We start from the raw sequence: 21893 nt of genomic DNA on the forward strand, positions 1-21893 counted from the left end.
TTTTTTTTACTGATTGGTAACTACTTTGGTAAGTGCGACTAAAGCAAACAAGTTGCAAAAAATTGTACTGGTCCCAAGCCCAGGTAAAGAGGGTGGGATGCATCAAGACATCCAGCATAGAAACTGTGGCATGTGAAATATGTGCATCCAAAGTAAGATTTACATACCAGTTCGGTTAAATCCCAGGTTAACAATGACCACCACTAGTACTGTTGGCCAGCATGATACCAGTGGAAACTATGCCAGTGTTGGGCCAAGAAAGAGAATGCGAGGGGGAAGGAATGTTCTGTGGCAGAAAGAGGCAGAGTGGTACAATCAGCTAGAAAATGCAGAAAAGTAAAACTGTTTATGCTGTTTATGTTATGTTTTTACAGTAACCACTCTGTCTTCATTCTTAGTGGATTCAGTATTTATGTGGCCTTACCTGTGACCTAAACCACCAGGGATAAGTCAGTTACATTGTGCTACAGATTCTTCTTTATTAAAGATGAGCATAGCAATGATTGGTCAACTGAAAGGTTTGGTACATCTGCTTCCCAAATAAGTTACCGTACAGCAAATATTTCTTTAAGTAAAATAATTGGGAACATTAAATTAGCTAGTTATAGCAGTGAAACAGTGAAATCCACTTTTTTTAAACTACAGGTTAGTTTGTTTACTTATTGTTTAGAGGCCCATAAAGCATAAAAGGCAGTTTGTATTTAAGTCAAGTAGTGTCATTAATAATGTGGTCATGTGATATTTGCGACTTGTGTCAATGGGTTGTATTTATTTGAGTATGGATTTTGTGACTGTGAACTCTGGGTCTTACACCCATAACAGTTTTTTCTTACTTTTGGATGAGCATAAACACAATTTAGTATCTGCCCAACATGTGTAATTCTGTATTACTATTCTACATTAACATTTGTAATACTATATTACTATTTTATGTTACTATAATATTCAAGCATTATATTTCCTTGTTTAACTAACATCGATCTGTATGATTTTCTAGTGAGACAGTCATCTCCAGAATATTTGGCAGTGGAGATGACACCGATTGAGGCGGACTTCACCTGGCATAAAAAGATGACCGGCCTTGAGATGGAGGTCCAGGAAGCTTTTCTGCGCTTTATGGCCTCCATACTAAAAGGCTACCGTTCTTACCTCACACCCATCACCCAGGCACCATCAGAGAAAGCCACCTCTGCCGGCTCCCTCTTCGACTTGCAGGGTAGCGTACAATACACACACACACACACACACACACACACACGTGCACACTCAAACAAAAACAGGAAATGTATCTAATTAGCTATTTGTGTAACTGCATTTAAAACAGTTTATTTTATGAGCATAGTTTTGTTGATTTTTGTTGATTTTTAATCAGATGCACAAAGATGGAAAAGTCAGATTAAACCTGTATGTATTTTGTCACAAAACATTTGATCACAACATTTTACGAAATAGTTTGCTATACATGCGTTTCTTTAAAAATGTAATTGGTTTGGTATACATGTGTTTTTTTTTTTGTTATTTTAATAAAAGTTATTAGAATTAGAATTCTAATCCAGCCAGAGCAAAACTTGGAAAAAATCTTCTTGTTTTAAATATTGGATGTGGAAAAAGTTCTGTATAAACAATTTATTGGTAAAACAAATTACAAATTTTTAGGTGGTGTTAAGCCAGTCTCCGAATATAGCAGAATAAAATGCCTAAACAAAGCTTGTTTGAACGCTGGGGTCAGAGCGCAGGGCCAGCCAATGTATGGCGTCCACAAAGCTTAGAGGGTTAATTGTCTTGCTCTGGCTGCTTGGCAGAGCTGGGATTTGAAGCCACAGACTTTTGATTGATAGCCCAAGCTCTACCCGCTAAGCTACCACTTTTCCTAAATGTCATTACTGGCTAAGACTAGTACTGATTTCGCTGTAAGTTTTGATGTGGCCTGTGCTTACATACATGATCTGTGACGTGTCTGTATGTTTGTTGCCATCACACATGGCACAGCGTAAAACAAGCTGGTAAATCAGAATTAAATCCAGTACTGATACAGTCTATTAGACAGGATGAATTGAAAAGATCCTAGAATTTCTACAGTGAAATATATATTTAGTGGAAACTTCATGGTTTTAAAGACATAGATTTGCTTAGCATAGATCCAAAATGCATTTTGTGTGTCTGTGTTTGAAATGACCATCTTTGAACCAACACTTATTGAATGAAACGTAGCCAAGGCTAAATGCATTGTTGACTGTACTCCCTCCTCTATCAGGATTTTTAAAGAGCAGAGATCGTGCTCACCAGAAGTTCTATACACCGCTCACGAAGACCCAGATTTTCATTCGCTTCATTGAGGAGTGCAGTTTTGTCAGTGACAAGGACACCGGCCTGGCTTTCTTTGACTACTGCATTGAAAAGGTGCAACCATATACACATATGTCTCGACTTTGGTACTTTTAAAAGCTCTTTTTATGCTTGTAGCAACAGATCAAAAATGTCCTTCATGTAATGAGTGCATTTACATGCATACTAATTATGCTGATCATTATTGTCTGATCATTCACATTCTTACGTAAACTGTACAGGGTGGGCCATTTATATGGATACACCTAAATAAAATGGGAATGGTTGGTGATATTAACTTCCTGTTTGTGGCACATTAGTATATGGGAGGGGGAAAACTTTTCAAGATGGGTGGTGACCATGGCGGCCATTTTGAAGTCGGCCATTTTGGATCCAACTTTAGTTTTTTCAATGGGAAGAGGGTCATGTGACACATCAAACATATTGAGAATCTCGTATCTTCACAGCATAGACAATTGCCTTCAGATGACCCCAAAGATAAAAGTCTAAGGGGGTCAGATCGGGAGACCTTGGGGGCCATTCAACTGGCCCACGACGACCAATCCACTTTCCAGGAAACTGTTCATCTAGGAATGCTCGGACCTGACACCCATAATGTGGTGGTGCACCATCTTGCCTGAAAAACTCAGGGAACGTTCCAGCTTCAGTGTATAAAGAGGGAAACACATCATCATGTAGCAATTTCAAATATCCAGTGGCCTTGAGGTTTCCATTGATGAAGAATGGCCCCACTATCTTTGTACCCCATATACCACACCATACCATCAATTTTTGTGTTCCAACAGTCTTGGAGGGATCTATCCAATGTGGGTTAGTGTCAGACCAATAGCGGTGGTTTTGTTTGTTAACTTCACCATTCACATAAAAGTTTGCCTCATCACTGAACAAAATGTTCTGTGTAAACTGAGGGTCCTGTTCCAATTTTTGTTTTGCCCATTCTGCAAATTCAGTGCGCCGATCTGGGTCATCCTCGTTGAGATGCTGCAGCAGCTGGAGTTTGTAAGGGGTGCCATTTGTGAGTAGCTAATATCCGCCGAAGGGATGTTCGACTGATGCCACTCTCCAGTGACATGCGGCGAGTGCTACGCTGTGGGCTCTTGCTGAATGAAGCTAGGACAGCCACTGATGTTTCTTCATTAGTGACAGTTTTCATGCGTCCACATTTTGGCAAATCCAACACTGAACCAGTTTCACGAAACTTGGCAAGCAGTTTGCTAACTGTAGCATGGGAGATGGGTGGTCTCGTAGGGTGTCTTGCATTGAAATCTGCTGCAATGACCCGGGTACTGCGTTCACCAGACATCAACACAATTTCTATCCGCTCCTCACGTGTTAACCTCTGCGACATGTCAATGGCTGTAAACAAAGAGAAGCTTGTAAATAACTCATGAAAGAATAAAGTTACGTTAAAACCAAGCACACCATTGTTTTTCTTGTGAAATTCTCAATAAGTTTGATGTGTCACATGACCCTTTTCCCATTGAAAAAACTAAAGTTGGATCCAAAATGGCCGACTTCAAAATGGCCGCCATGGTCACCACCCATCTTGAAAAGTTTCCCCCCTCCCATATACTAATGTGCCACAAACAGGAAGTTAATATCACCAACCATTCCCATTTTATTTAGGTGTATCCATATAAATGGCCCACCCTGTACATTATGGTATCTGAAATTAAGGTAGGGCTAAGGTAGGTGGATCTCAGTCATCTAAAAAAGCCAGTCTAATTGTAGTCTAGTCGTCAGCTTATTCAGTGCATTAACACTTGTTTGGACACTTCTAGTCAAAGTCCCTGTTTTGCAGATTTACTTCTTAGATTAAGAATAAGTTAGTGAATTTTTATGCACAAATACTGTTTATTTGCTTTATTTTAACATATAAAAAGGGACATAAACCGAGGCATGTAAATAAGTTATTACACATTAAATATTTTATATCGTTGAGAAAATGAGATGTTTGTTCCCTGTGGATAATGTAATGTGAAAAAAAAACACTTCAAAACAGAATGTTGTTCAGAAAAAGAGTGTCCAAACTTTTGTTTGTATTTTAACAAGGCACATTTAGAATAATCTACATTCCAAACCATACATGGGTGCATTTAAAGGTGTAAGAGTATTGTTGTTCCACTGATTTCTTGCAGTTTTTTGCATCCCCCGGTCATAATCCATAACTTTATTCAGACTGGGAGGAAGCGAGGAAACAGAACTTCCTATGATTTACTTTGTTCCTCTTTCTCCTCTTTTACAGCTTTTTCCATCTGATAAAGGAACAGACAAGGGCACCAAGGTGAGTCATCATTTTCCTGCAAGATTTCCTTGGAATGCTTTTTAGCCTAACAGCTTGTTCTGATGATAATGATCAAACAGTGATGTTAAACATAAGCACAGGAAAATATGTTAGTGGGAGCTGTACTTTTAGTGTACTTGGTGTTCAAATAGGGCACAGTTTGGCATTAAGGTTGTAAAGGTCGAGGTTAAGACTCTCTAATGTAACAGGATTTAGATCAGCTGGTCAGCAAGATAAAGCACAGATGGCTTCTGCTGCTCGGATTCAGTACCATCGGTTTAACAGAGTAAATAATTAACTCTGCCATCTGCTGTTGGAAATGTTGACAAAATGTTTTGATTAACACAATGAGTCATAAAGTACATGGAAACTCCCATCAGTTTTTAACATCGTGATTAAACCACTGTGTCATTATCACTGTGACATGAAAATGGAGACCTACATTTGAAAGTCCCAGTGCACCTACAAGTGTGTGTTTTTTTTAAAGAAAGAATATTGCAAATTAATTTGTGGAAATATTAATTTGGACTAATGTAAGTACACACAGCTGTCACACATTTGTCACACATGTCTGCTGTTATTTTTATTAATGGTTATAGAGTGGCCTGCATTTTCCACCAAATATAATCAGATAATCAAAAACCTGACATTTACACAAATCCAAAGCAGAAAGATGTGTTAAATATTTTCCAACCCATGTTCAGACAAATCCTTTCTCCTAGTTCCTAAGTTACCATAGAAACCTTCTTCTTATCTTTTATTTATTTTTTTAAATATTTTGTTTATGCATTTTCTTCCCTTTTTTCTCCTAAAAACTGCCCGATTGCGTCATGTTTTTTCTCCACTAATGCCGGCCCCGACTCTGATTGAGGAGAACAAAGCTAACCCACACCCCCTCCGACATGTGGGCAGCAGCCGTATGCATCTTGTCACCTACACTTGACGAGTGCATATGCGGATCAGCACTGTGTACGGAGAGACACACCCTGATCAGCGCACTCTTTCCTTGTCTCTGTGCAGAGGTCGGAGTTGCATCAGTCATGAGAGAGTCCCTATCTGGCTTAATATCCCACCCCTATATGAACAACAGGCCGATCATTGTTCATGTGGCTGCTCAGCCCAGCCAGCCGGCAGAGCTGACAATCTACGTATATGATGTAATCCCAGCTCTGGTTTTCTAGTGTGTGTTTTACCACTGCGCCACCTGAGCGACCCGAAACCTTCTTATTATTAAACTTAAATGTTGCATCCACACCTATTGCTAACTTGTATAAAACTCAGATGTAAAATAAATGACACGCTTTCAACCACACAAAGCCATATCACAGAGACCCTGTCCGACCTACCCTTCTTGAAACACGGCCAATTGTGTATCTGTGGATAACCGGTCAGGTCGGTGGCTCTGCTGATATTCGACCTCTGTGTCAGAATATCTATCAGATCTCTATAACTATCAGAACTGTTTGAACACTTCACAGTGGTATGCTTGTGCATTGGTCCGCTGCACCACCCGAGCACCCACAAATATGCCAACTGTAATTTTAAAAATCACGGTCAGGTCCACATAGTTTTGGTCATATAGTGTACCTGAATCAGCATCTGAAGTCATGGTGACTCGTCATTGCAGGTTGAAGGAGAGCTGTCAGAAGATACCAGGCTGGTGGAGCTGGATGAGTCCCAGAAAAGCGAGCACACAGTGTTTGTCATGCCTCCCGAACCCCCTCCTGATGATGGCACAGAGCCTCCTCCTAAATACAGGTGCGTCTTCCTAAACTATTGTTAACTCTTTTTAGATGGCTGACCTACTTATCACAGCACTTGACACATTTCACCAAGGCAAAAATGCTTTTGTTTTGCCTTGGTATTAGTATCCCTCATGGATGCTTCTACCCACTAACTGACGATAGAAATAAATGAAAAACCAAAAAAGGATCCCATTTAAGTTTAAAGTAAACAAACCATTATATTTACCTTGACTTACCTTATCAAAACAACATTTGTGTCTTGCTATGTTTTGCCAGCTTCACAAATGTGCTCTGAACTCCAACGTTTATCAAAATTGTGTGAAATGGGTTTGAAATGGGAAAAGGATGTCATAAATTGAATAACGCCTTTGTGTTTAGCCATTCCTCAATCCTTACTTGCATCAAGACTAATAATAATAATAATATAATATGCCTTTATTTGTCTTATATACATATACAGGTGTACAGTACAATAAAATAATTTTTTCGCATATCCCAGCCGGGGTCAGAGCGCAGGGTCAGCCATTGTACGTCGCCCCTGAAGCAAACAGGGTTAAGGGCTTTGCTCAAGGGCCCAACAGTGGCTGCAAAGCAGAGCCTGGATTTGAACCGTCAATCTTCCGATTAATAGCCCAAAGCTCTACCCACTAGGCTACCACTGTCCTTGAATTAGTCAGCACCACTGTGTATCCACAGTACCCAGTTTATGGGGACCCTGTTCATACCTTGATGGTTTAGGCGGCATGGTGGCTAAGTGGGTAGCACTGTCGCCTCACAGCAAGAAGGTCCTGGGTTTGATCCCCAGGTGGGGCAGTCCGGGTCCTTTCTGTGTGGAGTTTGCATGTTCTCCCCATGTCTACGTGGGTTTCCTCCGGGTGCTCCGGTTTCCTCCCACAGTCCAAAGACATGCAAGTGAGGTAAATTGGAGATACTAAATTGTCCAAGACTGTTTGATATAACCTTGTGAACTGATGAATCTTGAGTAATGAGTAACTACCGTTCCTGTCATGAATGTAACCAAAGAGTGTAAAACATGACGTTAAAATCCTAATAAACAAACAAATACCTTGATGGATTAAAGCGCCATCCTAGGGTTAAAAGCAATGACAATTTTTTTTAAACAGATATACTTAATACAAAATCTGCAGACAAAGAAATAACAGACATTATGGAAAAACCACAAACAGCAGACTTGGAAAGACATCTGATGTTTGATTCACTGTACATTAACATTGATACAAGTGTGGTTGCCCATGTGGCTTCAGTGATAGGATCACACAAAATCAGTGGTAATTCCAGGTATAAGCTGTTAAGAGCATCTCAAAGATCCAATCTCAAACACATCTCAAAGATCCAATCACTCAAATCGCATCTTCAGTGGGGACCACAGAGTAGGCGAGTACTTCTGACCAAAAGGATTAAAGCTCTGTAGGAATCACATGTCATATTAAAACGATTGGTTTGATAATATCACTGAAAACTTGCAAGCTGTTTGCTGTGCGCTACTTTCAGCTCAATAACAGTGGTTTTAGTTTTGTTTGTAATGCTAATAAAATTGGGTATTTTAATTCAAGCTTAGTGTGTTTTACGAGTCTTTTGTATATTTACAGCACAGATGGTGATAATTTATTTAAGCTTTTTAATGCATGCTGGCCTCATTTAGCTACTAGTCTTTCTGTACACCTCTTACTGTACTTAAATAGCACATAAGTGCTTTTTCTGCTTTAGCACAAGGCTAGCGTCGTCTATTTTCATGCCGACATCAATACATGCCGACCATCTATCACTGCAATTGCACTGAGTTAGTGCCCAGTGGGCAAGTTCTGGTGCCAGCTTTCTACTTCTCTTTTGCTCATATCTCAGCGCATCTCTTCTCTCTAGATGTTTACTGTTGAGCATGTTATTGTATTTTCTTTTAAATATATTGCTTTAAAGCAGTCATAAACATTAAAGACTATGCACTATTTATCTCTGGTACTTACAATAAAGGAATAAACTTCTGACAGTCCTGGTTGTTTCCCATGGTCCTAAAAATCATGAAAGTTATTGCAATCAAATTGTAATCTTAAAGGTTATGAACCTGGAAAAGAGTTCAAAATAAAATCTCAAGCTTTATTTCATCTTATTTCGATTTATATATATTTTTAGAATTTTGTTTTTTTCCAATCTAGTCGTGTCCAATCGTATCCCAGTTGTATCTTTCCTCAGCTGCTCCAGACACCGTACCCTACCCAAGATGCTTGTACCTAAAAGAGCCCCCTTTGACGTGTGCAATTGCCAGAGAAGGGTTTTCACAGAAAGCATTATCACATACGGGGAGTCAAGCACTGCACTCCATTACTCACCATCTCTATTTGGGCGCCTTTGACCAGCCAGCAGAGGCAGCAATTGCAGCAGTAATGAGCAATCCTTTTGACCATCTCTTCCAACAGACACGGCCAATTGTGTATCTGGTTGATCACACAGCTGAGGAGAAATACAATTCCATAATCTGACCCAATGCTCAAGCAAGCTCACAGAATTTAGATTTTTAAATGTCTGAACAATTTTAAACGTTTTATACAACCCCAAATCAGAAAAAGTTGGGACAGCATGGAAAATGCAAATAATAAAAAAACAAAGAATTTATGGTTTCTTACATTTCCTTTGACTTTTATTTCATTGCAGACAGGATGAACCTGAGATATTTCCTGTTTTGTCTGCTCAACTTCATTTCATTTATTAATAAACATCCAATCCTGCATTTCAGGCCTGCAACACATTCCAAAAAAGTTGGGACAGTAAAGCATTTACCACTTTGTAATGTTGCTATTCCTTTTCACCACACTTAAAAGACACCGAGTGATTTAGTGTTTCAGCTTTTATTTTGTCCCATTCTTCATTCGCCATTGTCGTATTTTTCATTTCAAAATTCTCCACACATTCTCTATTGGGGACAGGTCAGGACTGCAGGCCGGCCAGTCCAGTACCCGTACCCTCTTCTGACCAGTAAAATTCTTGTAGGAGTTGGACAAACTGTATTGGATTATACTATATTGGAATATATTATTTTCAGATATAACGCATAGGTCATGGGATTTTCCTTTATACATTTTTTTTTTCAGTTTCTTTTTTGGTGCTTACATTGTTATTTATTAACTATCTGTGTCTTCTTGCTTTCCAACAGCTACAAGAGCTTCCCTCAATTACAGCTGGAGTTGTTTGATCGGCCGCTGACACCGAAACCAGCACTTAGCACTAGAGTAGCAGGTTCCAGTGATTCCAACAGCCCTGCACTCCTGGCTAAAAGAACCAAACAGGTCTGACTGTAACATATGCACAACATTACAAACCACTATTCCATAGCACTTTGTCAAATTTCTGTAATAATATAGGAAATGCACTGGACCCACTATCCATATACCATTCCTGTCTGATCCTAGTGAACTAAAATAAAAAACTCCTGTTGAATATACATGACCTTTTAGCTTTCAGATGACACTGAATAAAAAAACTGTCATGCTACTGTAATAAATATAGCCACATGGGCTTAAGAGTACCTCAGAAAATTGTTGTTACTTAACACAGTCCACCGCTGCAACGAGAAATGCAACCTGAAACTCAATTCTATGCCGAAACACCTCCAAGTTCTCTGGGCCTGGCTCATTTCAGATGGAGTGAAATACAGTGGAAACGTGTGCTACGGTCAGATTCCACAATTCAAAACAGATGTCAAGTTCTCTATGCCAAAGATGAAGAGGACCATGCAGACTGCCATGATTAAAAAGTGCAAAAGCCAACATGTCATAGTATGAGGGGCATCAGTGCCCGTGGCATGGGTGACTTGCATATATGTGAAGGTACCATTGCCAGGCCTCATGCTGTACACCCTACAAAGCATGGCTTTGTAGACACAGAAGGTGTGTGCTTGACTGACCTGCCTGCAGTCCAGATCTGTCTCCTATTGGAAATATATGGTGCATCCTGAAAAGGAGAATCGGACGACAGCAACCACAAACTGTTGAGCAACTGAAGTAATTGTATCAAGCAAGAAAGGAGAAAAAATTTTACTTGCAAAACTGCAACAATTAGAGTCCTCAGTTCCCGAACCATTAAGTGTTCATCGGGTCTGCAGAGGAGTATGTGTTTGTTTTGTCATTATTCCTACAAGTGTCTGGAATGTGGAAAATAATTCAATTTAAAAATAAACATTAAAATAGGGTCAGGGTGGGAAGTACAGACTTTTTGTACTTTGGCACACAGTTCAAAAGCAAGTCACACGTCTCATCTCTCTCACACACATACACACACACACACACACACACACTGAACTGAATGAAACGGAGATAAAAATGTGACTGGGTGGTGGCCATGGCTCAGCAACCACTAGCTTTTGAGGATGTTTGTTGTTTTCTTTTCCTGGGCTTCCTCGAGTCCTCCATCCGTTTAAAGTCTGAGTCTTAATCCTCTATAGATTAATATGAGGAAAGATAATTTAAATGTAATTTAGTACCGTAGTTTCTTATGTATTTCTTTCTAGGTTTTAATGCTGTTGTAAAGTTTAAACACGGGCCACCAATGTAGACAGGACAGGATATTGGTGTTTGAAGGATGTGGGTGATATTTAGAACAAGTGTCCCTGTATAAAGAGAGTCTGTGAACCATGTGTAGGAATATTTTTGGGTCATTGTTACAGGCTGGAGCATGACGACCGGGCTCTTTTCACTGGCTACGTTTTGTCACTGACTATTCTATTCACGCCTTCCAACCAATATGCAACTGTTCATTGTAAGGATCAAAAAACATCTGAAAACTGAATATCGTCCATTCTTATTAACAACAATTTTTTGATCAGAATAAAATACTTTTGGCCACTCAGGTGGCACAGCATTAATATATGCTAGCACACCAGAGCTGATATGATTCCTCATAACTGATGCAGTTACGACCTCTGCTGGCTGGTTGATGGCGCCTGCACATGGACGAGGGATAATGGGATAAGTGTGTGACTCTCCGTGCGTGAAACTAAGCCGTATATGAACTCGCCTCGTGCAGGTGAAAAGATGCAGTTGGCTACTAACACGTGTTAGTCACGGCTCTCCTCAGTCTGAGTGGAGGTCAACATCAGTAGAGTGGAAGTGAAATGCAATCAGGTAATCGGAAATGAGGAAAATTGGGGGGGAATGCAAAAAAAAAAAAAAAAGATCCATCAAAATCTTCAGATGTTGTGTCCATAAATATAACAGTAGTTTAAATGTTTGTTGTATAAAACCCATATTGACTACATAATTCAATTCATGCATTTTATTATGTTTTTCACTCAATAGGAAGTCAAGATGGCCTACAAGATGGCAAAGCGCTACTATTCAAATCCTCCGCTGTGGGCAAAGTGTCTGTTCAGCCACTGCTACAGCCTGTGGTTCATCTGCCTTCCTGCAGGCATGCGTTTGGCCCAGTCAAAACCTGCTGCCATGCAGCAAGCCCTTGATGTCCTAATCAAGATGAGGAGCTCAAAGATAGAGCTGCTGGATGAGGTTGGTGTTACTGCACTTCAAAACGTTTTTAACCAAATATTATTTATATAAGCTGTAGCCTAGTGGTTAAGGTACTGGACTAGTAATCAGAGGATCGCTGGTTCAAGCCCCACCACTGCCAGGTTGCTGCTGTTGGGCCCTTGAGCAAGGCCCTTAACCCTGAATTGCTCAGACTGTATACTGTAACTGTAATGTAAGTCGCTTTGGATAAAAGCCGTCTTCTAAATGCTGAAAATGTAAATGTTTAGCAGATATGTACAACAAGAAGTTTGTGTTTTTGCGTGTGGCAGGTGTGTTACCGTGTGGTGATGCAGCTGTGTGGGCTGTGGGGGATGCCAGTCATGGCTGTTCTTGTCTTAATGGAGATGAAGCAGGCTGGTGTTGAGGCCAATGCCATCACTTATGGATACTATAACAAGGTAAGAGAAGTGTGTTAATTATTGGAAAAAAGAAAACATACAACATTCAGTGCTATTTTAGTCTAGCAGATTGCAAGTGTTTTCCTAGGGTGGCTCGATGGGTAGCACTGTCATCTCACAGAAAGACGGTTCTGGGTTCGAATCCCAAGTGAAGCTGTCCGGGTCCATTCTGTCTGAAGTTTGCATGTTCTTCCTGTGTCTGCGTGGGTTTCCTTTGGGAGCTCCGATTTCCTCCCACAGTCAAGTTACAGTCGATTCAATGTTCAAGTTATAGTGGTGAATTGGTGAGGGAATCATAATTGGGGAATAAAAGGTGGGTCCACCAAAGGATTTACAAGCAATGATCGGTTGTGACAGACCCCTTTGTGTCGAACTTCAAGAGAGAATTGCCAGTCAGTTTAAAAAAAACATCAGTTCTCAAGGCAGGATTGCAAATAATTTAGGTATTTTACCATCTACTGTTTATAATATTGTAAAAAGATTTAGAGAAACTGGAGATATCACACTCTTTGTAGGGCAAAGCCAGAGACCACTGTTGAATCTGTGGGAACTCAGCCTACCTTTCTTTCTTTAAACACGGCCAGTTGTGTTTGTGTGGATGCCCGGCCAGGTCGGAGGCTTTGAGTTTCAAACTCGAGAGTTTAAACACTTTGTAACGGTGTGCTAGCGCGTTGGACAGCTGCGCCACCTTGACACCACTTGTGAGACTTGATGTTAATCATTTTAGTTACATCCCAAATAAATGTATAAATGTCATGTCTAGCAAAAGAGTCTCCTTTTTTGTCCAAACTTTTCATCTGCTTCTTTAGTCCTCTAAGCTCATTCCTGCTATAACTCTTGACGTTTGTGCATTTCAAATGCTTCTGGTTAAACTCACTTCCGTGTTGCTGTGTTGCTGCAGGCTGTCCTGGAGAACCCTTGGCCTAACCAGAACCGCAGCGGACGTTTTATGTGGACCAAGGTGCGAAATGTAGTTCGAGGAGTGACTCAGTTTAAGCAGGCTATAAAAAGAGATCAGTCCAAAGGCACCCCTCCCATTACAGCAGGTAAGTGGAACACCACAGTGGGACAGTTTATTTTCTTTACCAAGTACCAACTGTGTTAGCTAAACATGCTACAGTAAGATTCCTGCTTGTTCTTGCTCTGCAGTAGTGTCACTGGATGCAATAGCAGATGGAGATGGGGACAGATTCAGTCACTGCAGTGCAGACAGCTCCAGTGAAGCTAACGGAGATGAACATGTACTGTTCTCACGCCGCCTAACTGGAGGAGACAAAGATGGGTGTCACTCTAGCACAGGTCCTGCCACACAATGTCACATTCTGAATACTGATTTATGCTCATGTGTAGATGTACGTGTTTGTATCAGGGGGTTATTGGCAAGCATAGCAAATGAATACTCACAAAGGCCTGTGAAGGTGCAAATCACTCTGAGCCAGGAAATGTATTTGGAAGTATCGGAAACAAACCAATAATCAGTACATACCAAAACCTGCTCAAAATGTAAAGAGAGCAGTTTGAGAATTGGCTGGTGTAAGAAGAGCATGGTTTTACATGTTCAAAAAATCTTGTTAGTTTATATACACTTACTGTAATAACTAAGTCAAAAGATTTTTTAAACTCTGTTTTAACATGGTCTAATGCGCTAGCACCACCGCACAGAGTTTAAACTCAGGTTTGAATCTTACCAGATACACTGATACACTGACTCAGCCAGAGAGTAGGCATGGCTGTTGCTGCACCAAAGAGCTAACTTCCCCTTAGGCCTCCCCTGACTCAGTCACGACCAGTTGTATCTATAGAGCACATGACTAGGTCATATGGAGCATTTGAAAAAGCTTAAACACAGACTGGAACCCAAACGTTTCAATTTAGTTATCAAGTCACAGGGAATGAACGATTGATGAAATCATTCAAATCCCATATTGCATGTTTCTTACATGTGTATGAAAAGATTTGACTTTAGTCAAGCATAATCTATAGTCCATTTTAAAACACTTAAAGTGTACAAGTGTCAGTGGATGAGCTGATAAATCATACTGCCCTAATACCAGTTACCACACTACACAGCTATATTCACTGATCAGCCATAACATTAAAACCACCTCCTTGTTTCTACACTGACTGTCCATTTTATCAGCTCCACTTACCATATAGAAGCACTTTGTAGTTCTACAATTACTGACTGTAGTCCATCTGTTTCTCTACATACTGTTTTAACCTGCTTTTACCTTGTTCTTCAATGGTCAGGACCCCCACAGAACTACCATAGAGCAGGTATTATTTAGGTGGTGGATCATCCTCAGCCTTGCAGTGGCACTGACATGGTGGTGGTGTGTTAGTGTGTGTTGTGCTGGTATGAGTGGATCAGACACAGCAGCTCTGATGAAGTTTTTAAACACCTCACTGTCACTGCTGGACTGTCCACCAACCAAAAATATATCCAGCCACCAGCGCCCTATGGGCAGCATTCTGTGACCACTGATGAAGGTCTAGAAGATGACCAACTCAAACAGCAGCAATAGATGAGCGATCGTCTCTGACTTTACATCTACAAGGTGGACCAACTAGGTAGGAGTGTCTAATAGAGTGGACAGTGAGTGGACACGGTATTTAAAAACTTCAGTAGCACTGCTGTGTCTGATCCACTCATACCAGCACAACACACACTAACACACCACCACCATGTCAGTGTCACTGCAGTGCTGAGAATGATCCACCACCCAAATAATACCTGCTCTGTGGTGGTCCTCTGGGGGTCCTGACCATTGAAGAACAGAGTGAAAGCAGGTTAAAACAGTATGTAGAGAAACAGATGGACTACAGGCAGTAATTGTAGAACTACAAAGTGCTCCTATATGGTAAGTGGAGCTAATAAAATGGACAGTCAGTGTAGAAACAAGAAGGTGGTTTTAATGTTATGGCTGATCAGTGTTTTATTTTATACACAAAGCCGGCACTCAATGCTTATTTTAAGCCCAATCAAACAGCACCAGAGCTGCTCTAAATAGTCTTTTTGTTTATGTGTATTTTAGGTGGACAGTCTGACCAGGGTTATGGATCTAAAGATGAGCTTCATCAGGATGCTTTAGATGCTGCTAAAACAACAGAATGTTCTCTTGCTGTTGATAAACACACCCACAAGAGTAAACCTATCAAGAGTCAACAGAATGGTAATGTACTGTCTACTGATTAATCAGAACTGTGAATCTATTTACATAAAGTGTCCTTTTTTATTGATTGTTACAACTGTCAGTGATTTAACTGCTTAATCCATAACTCACAGATAACTCATTGTTTGATTAATGCTGTCAGTTAAAAAAAACAAACTTATGCTTTAAGTGAACTGACAGTGGAAAAATGACTGCCCAGTTGAGCCTCACCCCCGGCTGCTGTGCCAGTTTCTTACAGAGAAAAGGCACTGTAATTGTAATTCCCATTTTAATATTTTTTAATTCATGAAATCACAAAAGAACTGTTAGGCATTAAAATCACAAACAGAAGCTATTTTGTGTCAGTATAGAATCTGACTGCAAATCTGTGCAGATGTAAATCTGTGTGTACTGTTGCATGAAGAGCTTAATATACAGACTACACTGTTATTAACTATGATTAGCATGTTTAGTTAGCTCTTGTAATGAACTGTTATTGACTGTATAAAATCTCTATTCTGAAAACTGAACTGGTTTTGCTTGCTGTGTTTAAGTTCATCAATACTGCCATGTTCTCTGTGATGCTGTGTCATTAAATAAAGCAGGGCGACATGTTGATATGAAACTCAGTTATGTGTTTATATTTTGATGAGAAGTTAAAGCTTGTTGGTTATCGGATAATCATCAACTAGTAACTGTACATTATTGGCATCTGTATTAACCTGTAACATTGCTTGGTCTATTTTTGTTTTGTATCTTGCCTCACATTTGACTGTGTTGTTGAATTTCTGTAGGGAGGAACATTGCCGGTTCTGTTGATAGTGCACTGGCAGTATCAGAGCCTCCCAGCCCTGCTGAACCTACGCCTCCTTTAGCCAGCATCGTAAAACAGTCTCCTGGGGGATTTGATAAAGCAAAAGACTCAGGTAAGGAAGTCATGTGAAATATTAGAATTTATTTGATAGTCTTATGTCAATATATAACTCTATAAATAATAAATAATCATTAATAAATAATTATGGTCAACAGTACATTTAGCGCATTTAGCAGATGCTTTTATTTTCCAGATCTTTCAGTTGTGGCCATGTACAATCTGAACAATTAAGGGTTAAGGGTCTTGCTCAAAGGCTTATCAGTGGCAACTTGGTGGTAGTAAGGCTTTATTATTACAAGTCTACTATCCTAACCACTAATGCCAAGTTCACACTACATGACTTTCCAGGTCATCAGGTCGCTGTACAGTTCACACTACACAACTGGATCTCTTGTAATCGGGAGTCTTTCAAGTCGGTGTGGCTTTCACACTACACGACTGATCGGCGATAGGGGGTTTCACACTACACGATCTATCACCAACTGGAATCACAGGCGAGCTTCTCACGAGAAGTGACGAGGGGTTCAAAGTTTGTGTGCTGATGTGCAGCGTAAAATCAAGAAGAAAAAATAAACGAATCTGAGTAGCAGCATTGATTGTTCTATAGTGAGGTGGAGGTTAATAAATATTTTAGCAATGCAATGTTGGCGTTATGTTTTGTAGAGAACGATAAGGTCAGAAATACTGTAAAACGTGTGTGTGCCGATGTATTCTGATATAAACTACATACTGATATATATATACTGTATATCAGTCCCACTTTTTTACAACTCCTCCCCTGTGTTTCCCCTCACCCCGTATCTTGCGTTCTCATTGGCTGTTCGACATAGCACTCATTGCCAGTCGGGCAACTTGGATATAGATATTTGACAAGCTAGAAATCTGTCTTCAGAGCCGCTCGGATCGGTTGTTGAGTAGTTCACACATAGCGATTGAGAGCCGAGTTTCGATCACCGAGCGAACACAGAGTTGCTCCAGAGTCTGCAAATCTAGCGCCGACCAGTCAGTCACTAAGCGAAAATCAGGGCAAAAATCGTGTAGTGTGAACTAGGCATAAACTACCACTGGCCAGTCAATAGTCATGAAGTAAACTTATATAGAAACAAGAATTTTTACCTTTAGACATTTATCTCTCCAACATGGCAACTTAGCAGAGGCTTGAACCTCCAGGCTTCTTATTGACAGGCTGTATTGTCTTATTCTGTATAGTCTTATTCTGGAATGGCTTTGTCCTATGTTTTGTGTGAATATCATGATGTGCCTAACTAACTTCAGCTACATGACGATCAAACCAGCGTGTTCCTCGATTAAAAGTCACAATTTTTAAATAGTCTAAATCTCTGGATGGTAAAAATATTATTAATCATTTTGAAACCTTTGTCTTATGTAAACATTCACAGGTGGTTATTTCTTCACTGCTCACAATAAGAGTAGGGACATTGCTCTGACAGAGGATGATTGCCCTGCAAACCCGGACTTGATGCAAAGCAGCCAGCAGCAGAGAGCCAAAGCCTTCGCCGAGCGCAGCTGCAGTTTTAGTGCGGAGAGTCGAGCCGGCATGCTGCGCAAGAAGAGCAGTCTGGAGCTGAGCGTGGACCACATGGGCGCTGATGCTAAAATCCTTACCGCTGCTTTTTCTGGGGGCAGGACTCCACCCCCTATTACTTTCTCGGACTCTTTGTTTAAAGACCTGGAGGTCAAACCTGAAGCAAGCTCAGGTATTTTGGTGGACGTTGATGAGAAAGAGATGGAGGAAATAGATCTGATGAGTTTTGGGGAGAAAAGGAATGAAGAAAAGGACAAAATCCAGGAGAGCCATGAAGCAGTAACGCCCAAGGGAAATGATGCCATGAGTAGGAGTGTAAGCAACTCCTCATCCTCCTCTAAGGCAGTGGAAAGAGAGGATGTAGAAATTGGTGCAGATCCTCTTTCCCAACTGGCCTCAGAACGCGAGGAGGCAGTGTCCATTCAGAGCCAAGAATCTGCACGCTTCGTCCCGCCGGTGGTCTCCCGAAACCTCGCTGATGAGATAGAGATGTACATGAACCTGAAGAGCCCATTAGGATCCAAGGCCTCCAGCATGGAGCTGCGCCATGACGACCAGCTAAAGAATGATTCTGTGGACACTCCTCCGTGCAAACAGCCTCTGGAACGAAGATCCAGCCTCCCTGCAGCCCCTGTCAAGACCCCAGATTTACTGGAAACCCCCAAACGCAGTCCCACTGTCACACGCTCCAAGACTTTTGCCAGCAAGTACCTGAAAACACCTGGCTCTGCAGGTCAAAGGTCATCCCTGACTGCACTAGTGAAGTCATCGCAGAGTGCATCACTGGGCTCAGTTATCAACACCATATCAGGCATCAAGATGGACGCCTTGCTTTCAGGACCCAAAGTGGATATGCTGAAGTCGGGCATGAACAAGGCAGCCAATGTAGCCAGTAAAGTTTGGACAGTTGTAGCTTCTGCCTACTCCTACTCGGACGATGAGGTGAGCAGGTTCAGCAGGGGTAATGGGGGGAGAAAACAGGGAGATTATTAGGAGACTAATTGTTCCCATATAAACCCATTTGCTCTTGCGTCCATTACGTCGATTTAATACTGAGGCTTGTGATGTATTCTGTGGTGGAAGGGTAAATACTTTATAAGTTTTCAAGGGCGGCACAGTGGGTAGCACCATCGCCTCACAGCAAGAGGATCCTGGGTATGATTCCGAGTTGGAGTGGTACAGGTCCTTTCTGTGTGGAGTTTGCATGTTCTCCCTGTGTCTGCGAGGGTTTCCTTTGGGAGCGAGGGTTTCCTAGCACAGTCCAAAGACATGCAGTCAAGTGAATTGATTCAAAATTGTCCATGGCTATGTTTGACAGTAAAGACTTAAACTGATGAATCTTGTGTAACCAGTAACTACCTGTCCTGTCCTGAATGTAACCAAAGTGTGTAAAACATGATGTTAAAATCCTAATAAATAACTTTTTAGATTCAGTTAAGCTTAATAGAGCTTTTTTGTGAGAAACGTTGTGCTGCACTGAATGTTGGGATAGCCTACACAGATGTGGAAGCACACAGAGCTCTCCTGTTATTCAGTCAGAATATCACTCAGAATAAGGCATCTCAGTACACAGCATTCAAGAGCATCTAAGAATTTGGACAGCCTTCTTCTCGGGAGCGTGTGTAGGATGATGTGAAAGCTGTCTATGTAGAGAGCTCACTAGGTTTTCAGACAGACCTTTTGTCTTCCTCTGTAGGTAGTGTTTGTGCCATTGAAGTGAATACTAGAATTAATCCATCATACATCTGGTTTCAGGAGGAGCAGAATCAGCCACGGGACAGCTTTCCTGCTCGACTCGAGGAACAGATACTCTACGGAGAAGCAGCAGCAGAAGCCGCTGTACCCAGAAACCTGATGCCCGGACTGGCCTCTAACGGCCTCACACACAGCAGTACAAGCTTGGGTAGCAGCAGTGGGAGCAGTGATACAGGCCGGGGACAGCATGCTACATGTAAGTGGCGCACGGACTAGGGCTGCAACTATCGATTATTTTTGTAATCGAGTATTCTGTCGATTATTCCAGCGATTAATTGAATAATCAGGTAAATACGTTTGCTTTAATAAAGAGCAAAAATAAATACACATAAGATTAATAAGACGTGTCTCTTAACCCTTTGATGCACAACCTGGGTCAAAAGTCACCCAACTGAGTTTTTATTTTCTATATCTTTGCAATAAATTAATTTTGTCATTCAAGCTTCCATGAATTTTTCAATTAACTTGTTTTTGATCATCACAAATCCTTATTTCAGTTTTATATTTTTTACTTTTTTAATAAAAATCATTTTTGTATCACTACCCTTCTAATGCACAACATGGGTCAAAAATTACCCTTATGTATTTACTATGGAATTTGACAGGAACTACTGACATTTGTAAGTGTTTGTAGTCAAAAACATATTTACTGATCTTTTGAAAGACAACCAAAGATTAGGCTCTTGAATCTTGAATATGTCCAATACTATTTGCTTGCTAGCTGTTTACATATTCTAGTATAGATAGCTTTTATTAGCTAAGACAGTAAATACATGAATAACTGACTAATGTGCGTATGAAAATATTCTTGAATGGATGAATATGGGTCATTTTCCACCCATGTTGTGCATTAAAAGGGGTTTGCTTAGCTTGTGCATCAAAGGGTTAAAACAAACTGTACATTTTTATTCCTCGCATACAGGACAGTTTAAAGAGAACATTTTTAAAATGCAAAAACAAATACATCAAAAATAAATCAAATGACCTTTAAAATGTATACAGGCAACCTAAAACTAAGGCATAAATAATAATAAACAATAATACATGAACAATTTGAATCGATGATTTTTAATAATTGATTTATCTGAGTTTCTCAAGGAATCGTTTCAGCCCTAGCACGGACATTAACAAAACCACATGACCAAACCGACTCCCACCATTACAAATATCCTAGAAGACTGAACTGTGACATCATCATCTGCTGGATTCCAGGGCATAGTGGCTTTAAGGGAAATGAGTGAGCACATCAAAGAGCAAAGATCAAGACAGAGGAACGGGCAGTAAGCTGCAAAAATCCAATGATGCTAAGGCTGCTGTAACCCAATACATTAAAGCCAAATGGCAAGTGGAGTGAAACACTGAAAAAAAACCATCCATAGATGGATCCACAAATAAGCTGTTGGATCCAAGTGATATACAGCAGATGCAGTATTGGGCTTGCAAACACTAGAGAGAGTGCACCTCTGCAGGCCCTGCTGTGTCCCTTTACCAATCGAACACATTCTGACCAAATGTATGAGATGTCGTTAAGAAAGACTGAAGTTTGCTTTGCCAGACACCATAGGCAGTACTTTAGCCCTAACAAAGATAACCACCCTCCTCAAATTTCTGTCAGCAACAGACTTAAAAACAAGATCACTAGATCTAAATCACTGGGATAAATTAAGATCTGATTAGTAGTGTGGAAACAATGATGCAGACCTAGCACTGATGCTTCCTGTTATGGAAATGACCCACGTGTTACCATGGCATTAAAAATAACAAACACAAACAAAAAAACAAGACACCACATGACAACGCAATACCAGGAGTGACTTTTTGATCTGGTGTTTTTTTGTAATATAAGAAATCTCCAACTTATCCATTACAGCTAATCAACTGTTCCAACCCAGTCTAGGTCAGCCCTGACATACTTCGATACTTCTGCATGGATGTGCAGCACAGTAAAAACATTGTTTCTATTATTATTACACACTGTCAAGTCGTTTTCGACTCCTGAAGACCGTATGGACAGTATTTCTCTAGAACACCTTCTTCTGTTTGAGTCTTCAGGCTTCTTAATAGGTCACTCATTGTTTCTCAAATTGTATTCATTGATCCATCTTGTTGCTAGCTGTCCTCTTCCTCCATTTTCCATTAACTCTTATAAGCATGTCTTGTCTTATACAGTGTTTTGGGGCTTCCCATAATGTGCCCAGTATCAGACAGTTTACTTTTTAGTTATCTGGGCTTGGAGTGAGAAGTTATACACTGTCGAGT

The 21893-nt window shown here is 40.6% G+C and overlaps 1 protein-coding gene across 1 annotated transcript in view; it reads left to right on the forward strand.

Annotated features, from left to right (window-relative positions):
* The window catches only part of dennd4c (DENN/MADD domain containing 4C), an 86850-nt gene that overhangs the window by 53293 nt on the left and 11664 nt on the right, over positions 1-21893 (forward strand). The window contains exons 12-24 of the mRNA XM_062994129.1: positions 998-1216; positions 2255-2400; positions 4592-4630; positions 6258-6388; positions 9542-9674; positions 11682-11888; positions 12179-12307; positions 13209-13353; positions 13457-13606; positions 15343-15480; positions 16254-16385; positions 17734-18821; positions 19635-19830. Of these exons, the coding sequence (XP_062850199.1) occupies positions 998-1216; positions 2255-2400; positions 4592-4630; positions 6258-6388; positions 9542-9674; positions 11682-11888; positions 12179-12307; positions 13209-13353; positions 13457-13606; positions 15343-15480; positions 16254-16385; positions 17734-18821; positions 19635-19830 (2853 nt within the window). The remainder of the gene's footprint in view (positions 1-997; positions 1217-2254; positions 2401-4591; positions 4631-6257; positions 6389-9541; positions 9675-11681; positions 11889-12178; positions 12308-13208; positions 13354-13456; positions 13607-15342; positions 15481-16253; positions 16386-17733; positions 18822-19634; positions 19831-21893) is intronic.

The sequence above is a fragment of the Trichomycterus rosablanca genome, chromosome 4 (genome assembly GCF_030014385.1).
Source record: "Trichomycterus rosablanca isolate fTriRos1 chromosome 4, fTriRos1.hap1, whole genome shotgun sequence".
Lineage (NCBI taxonomy): Eukaryota > Metazoa > Chordata > Actinopteri > Siluriformes > Trichomycteridae > Trichomycterus > Trichomycterus rosablanca.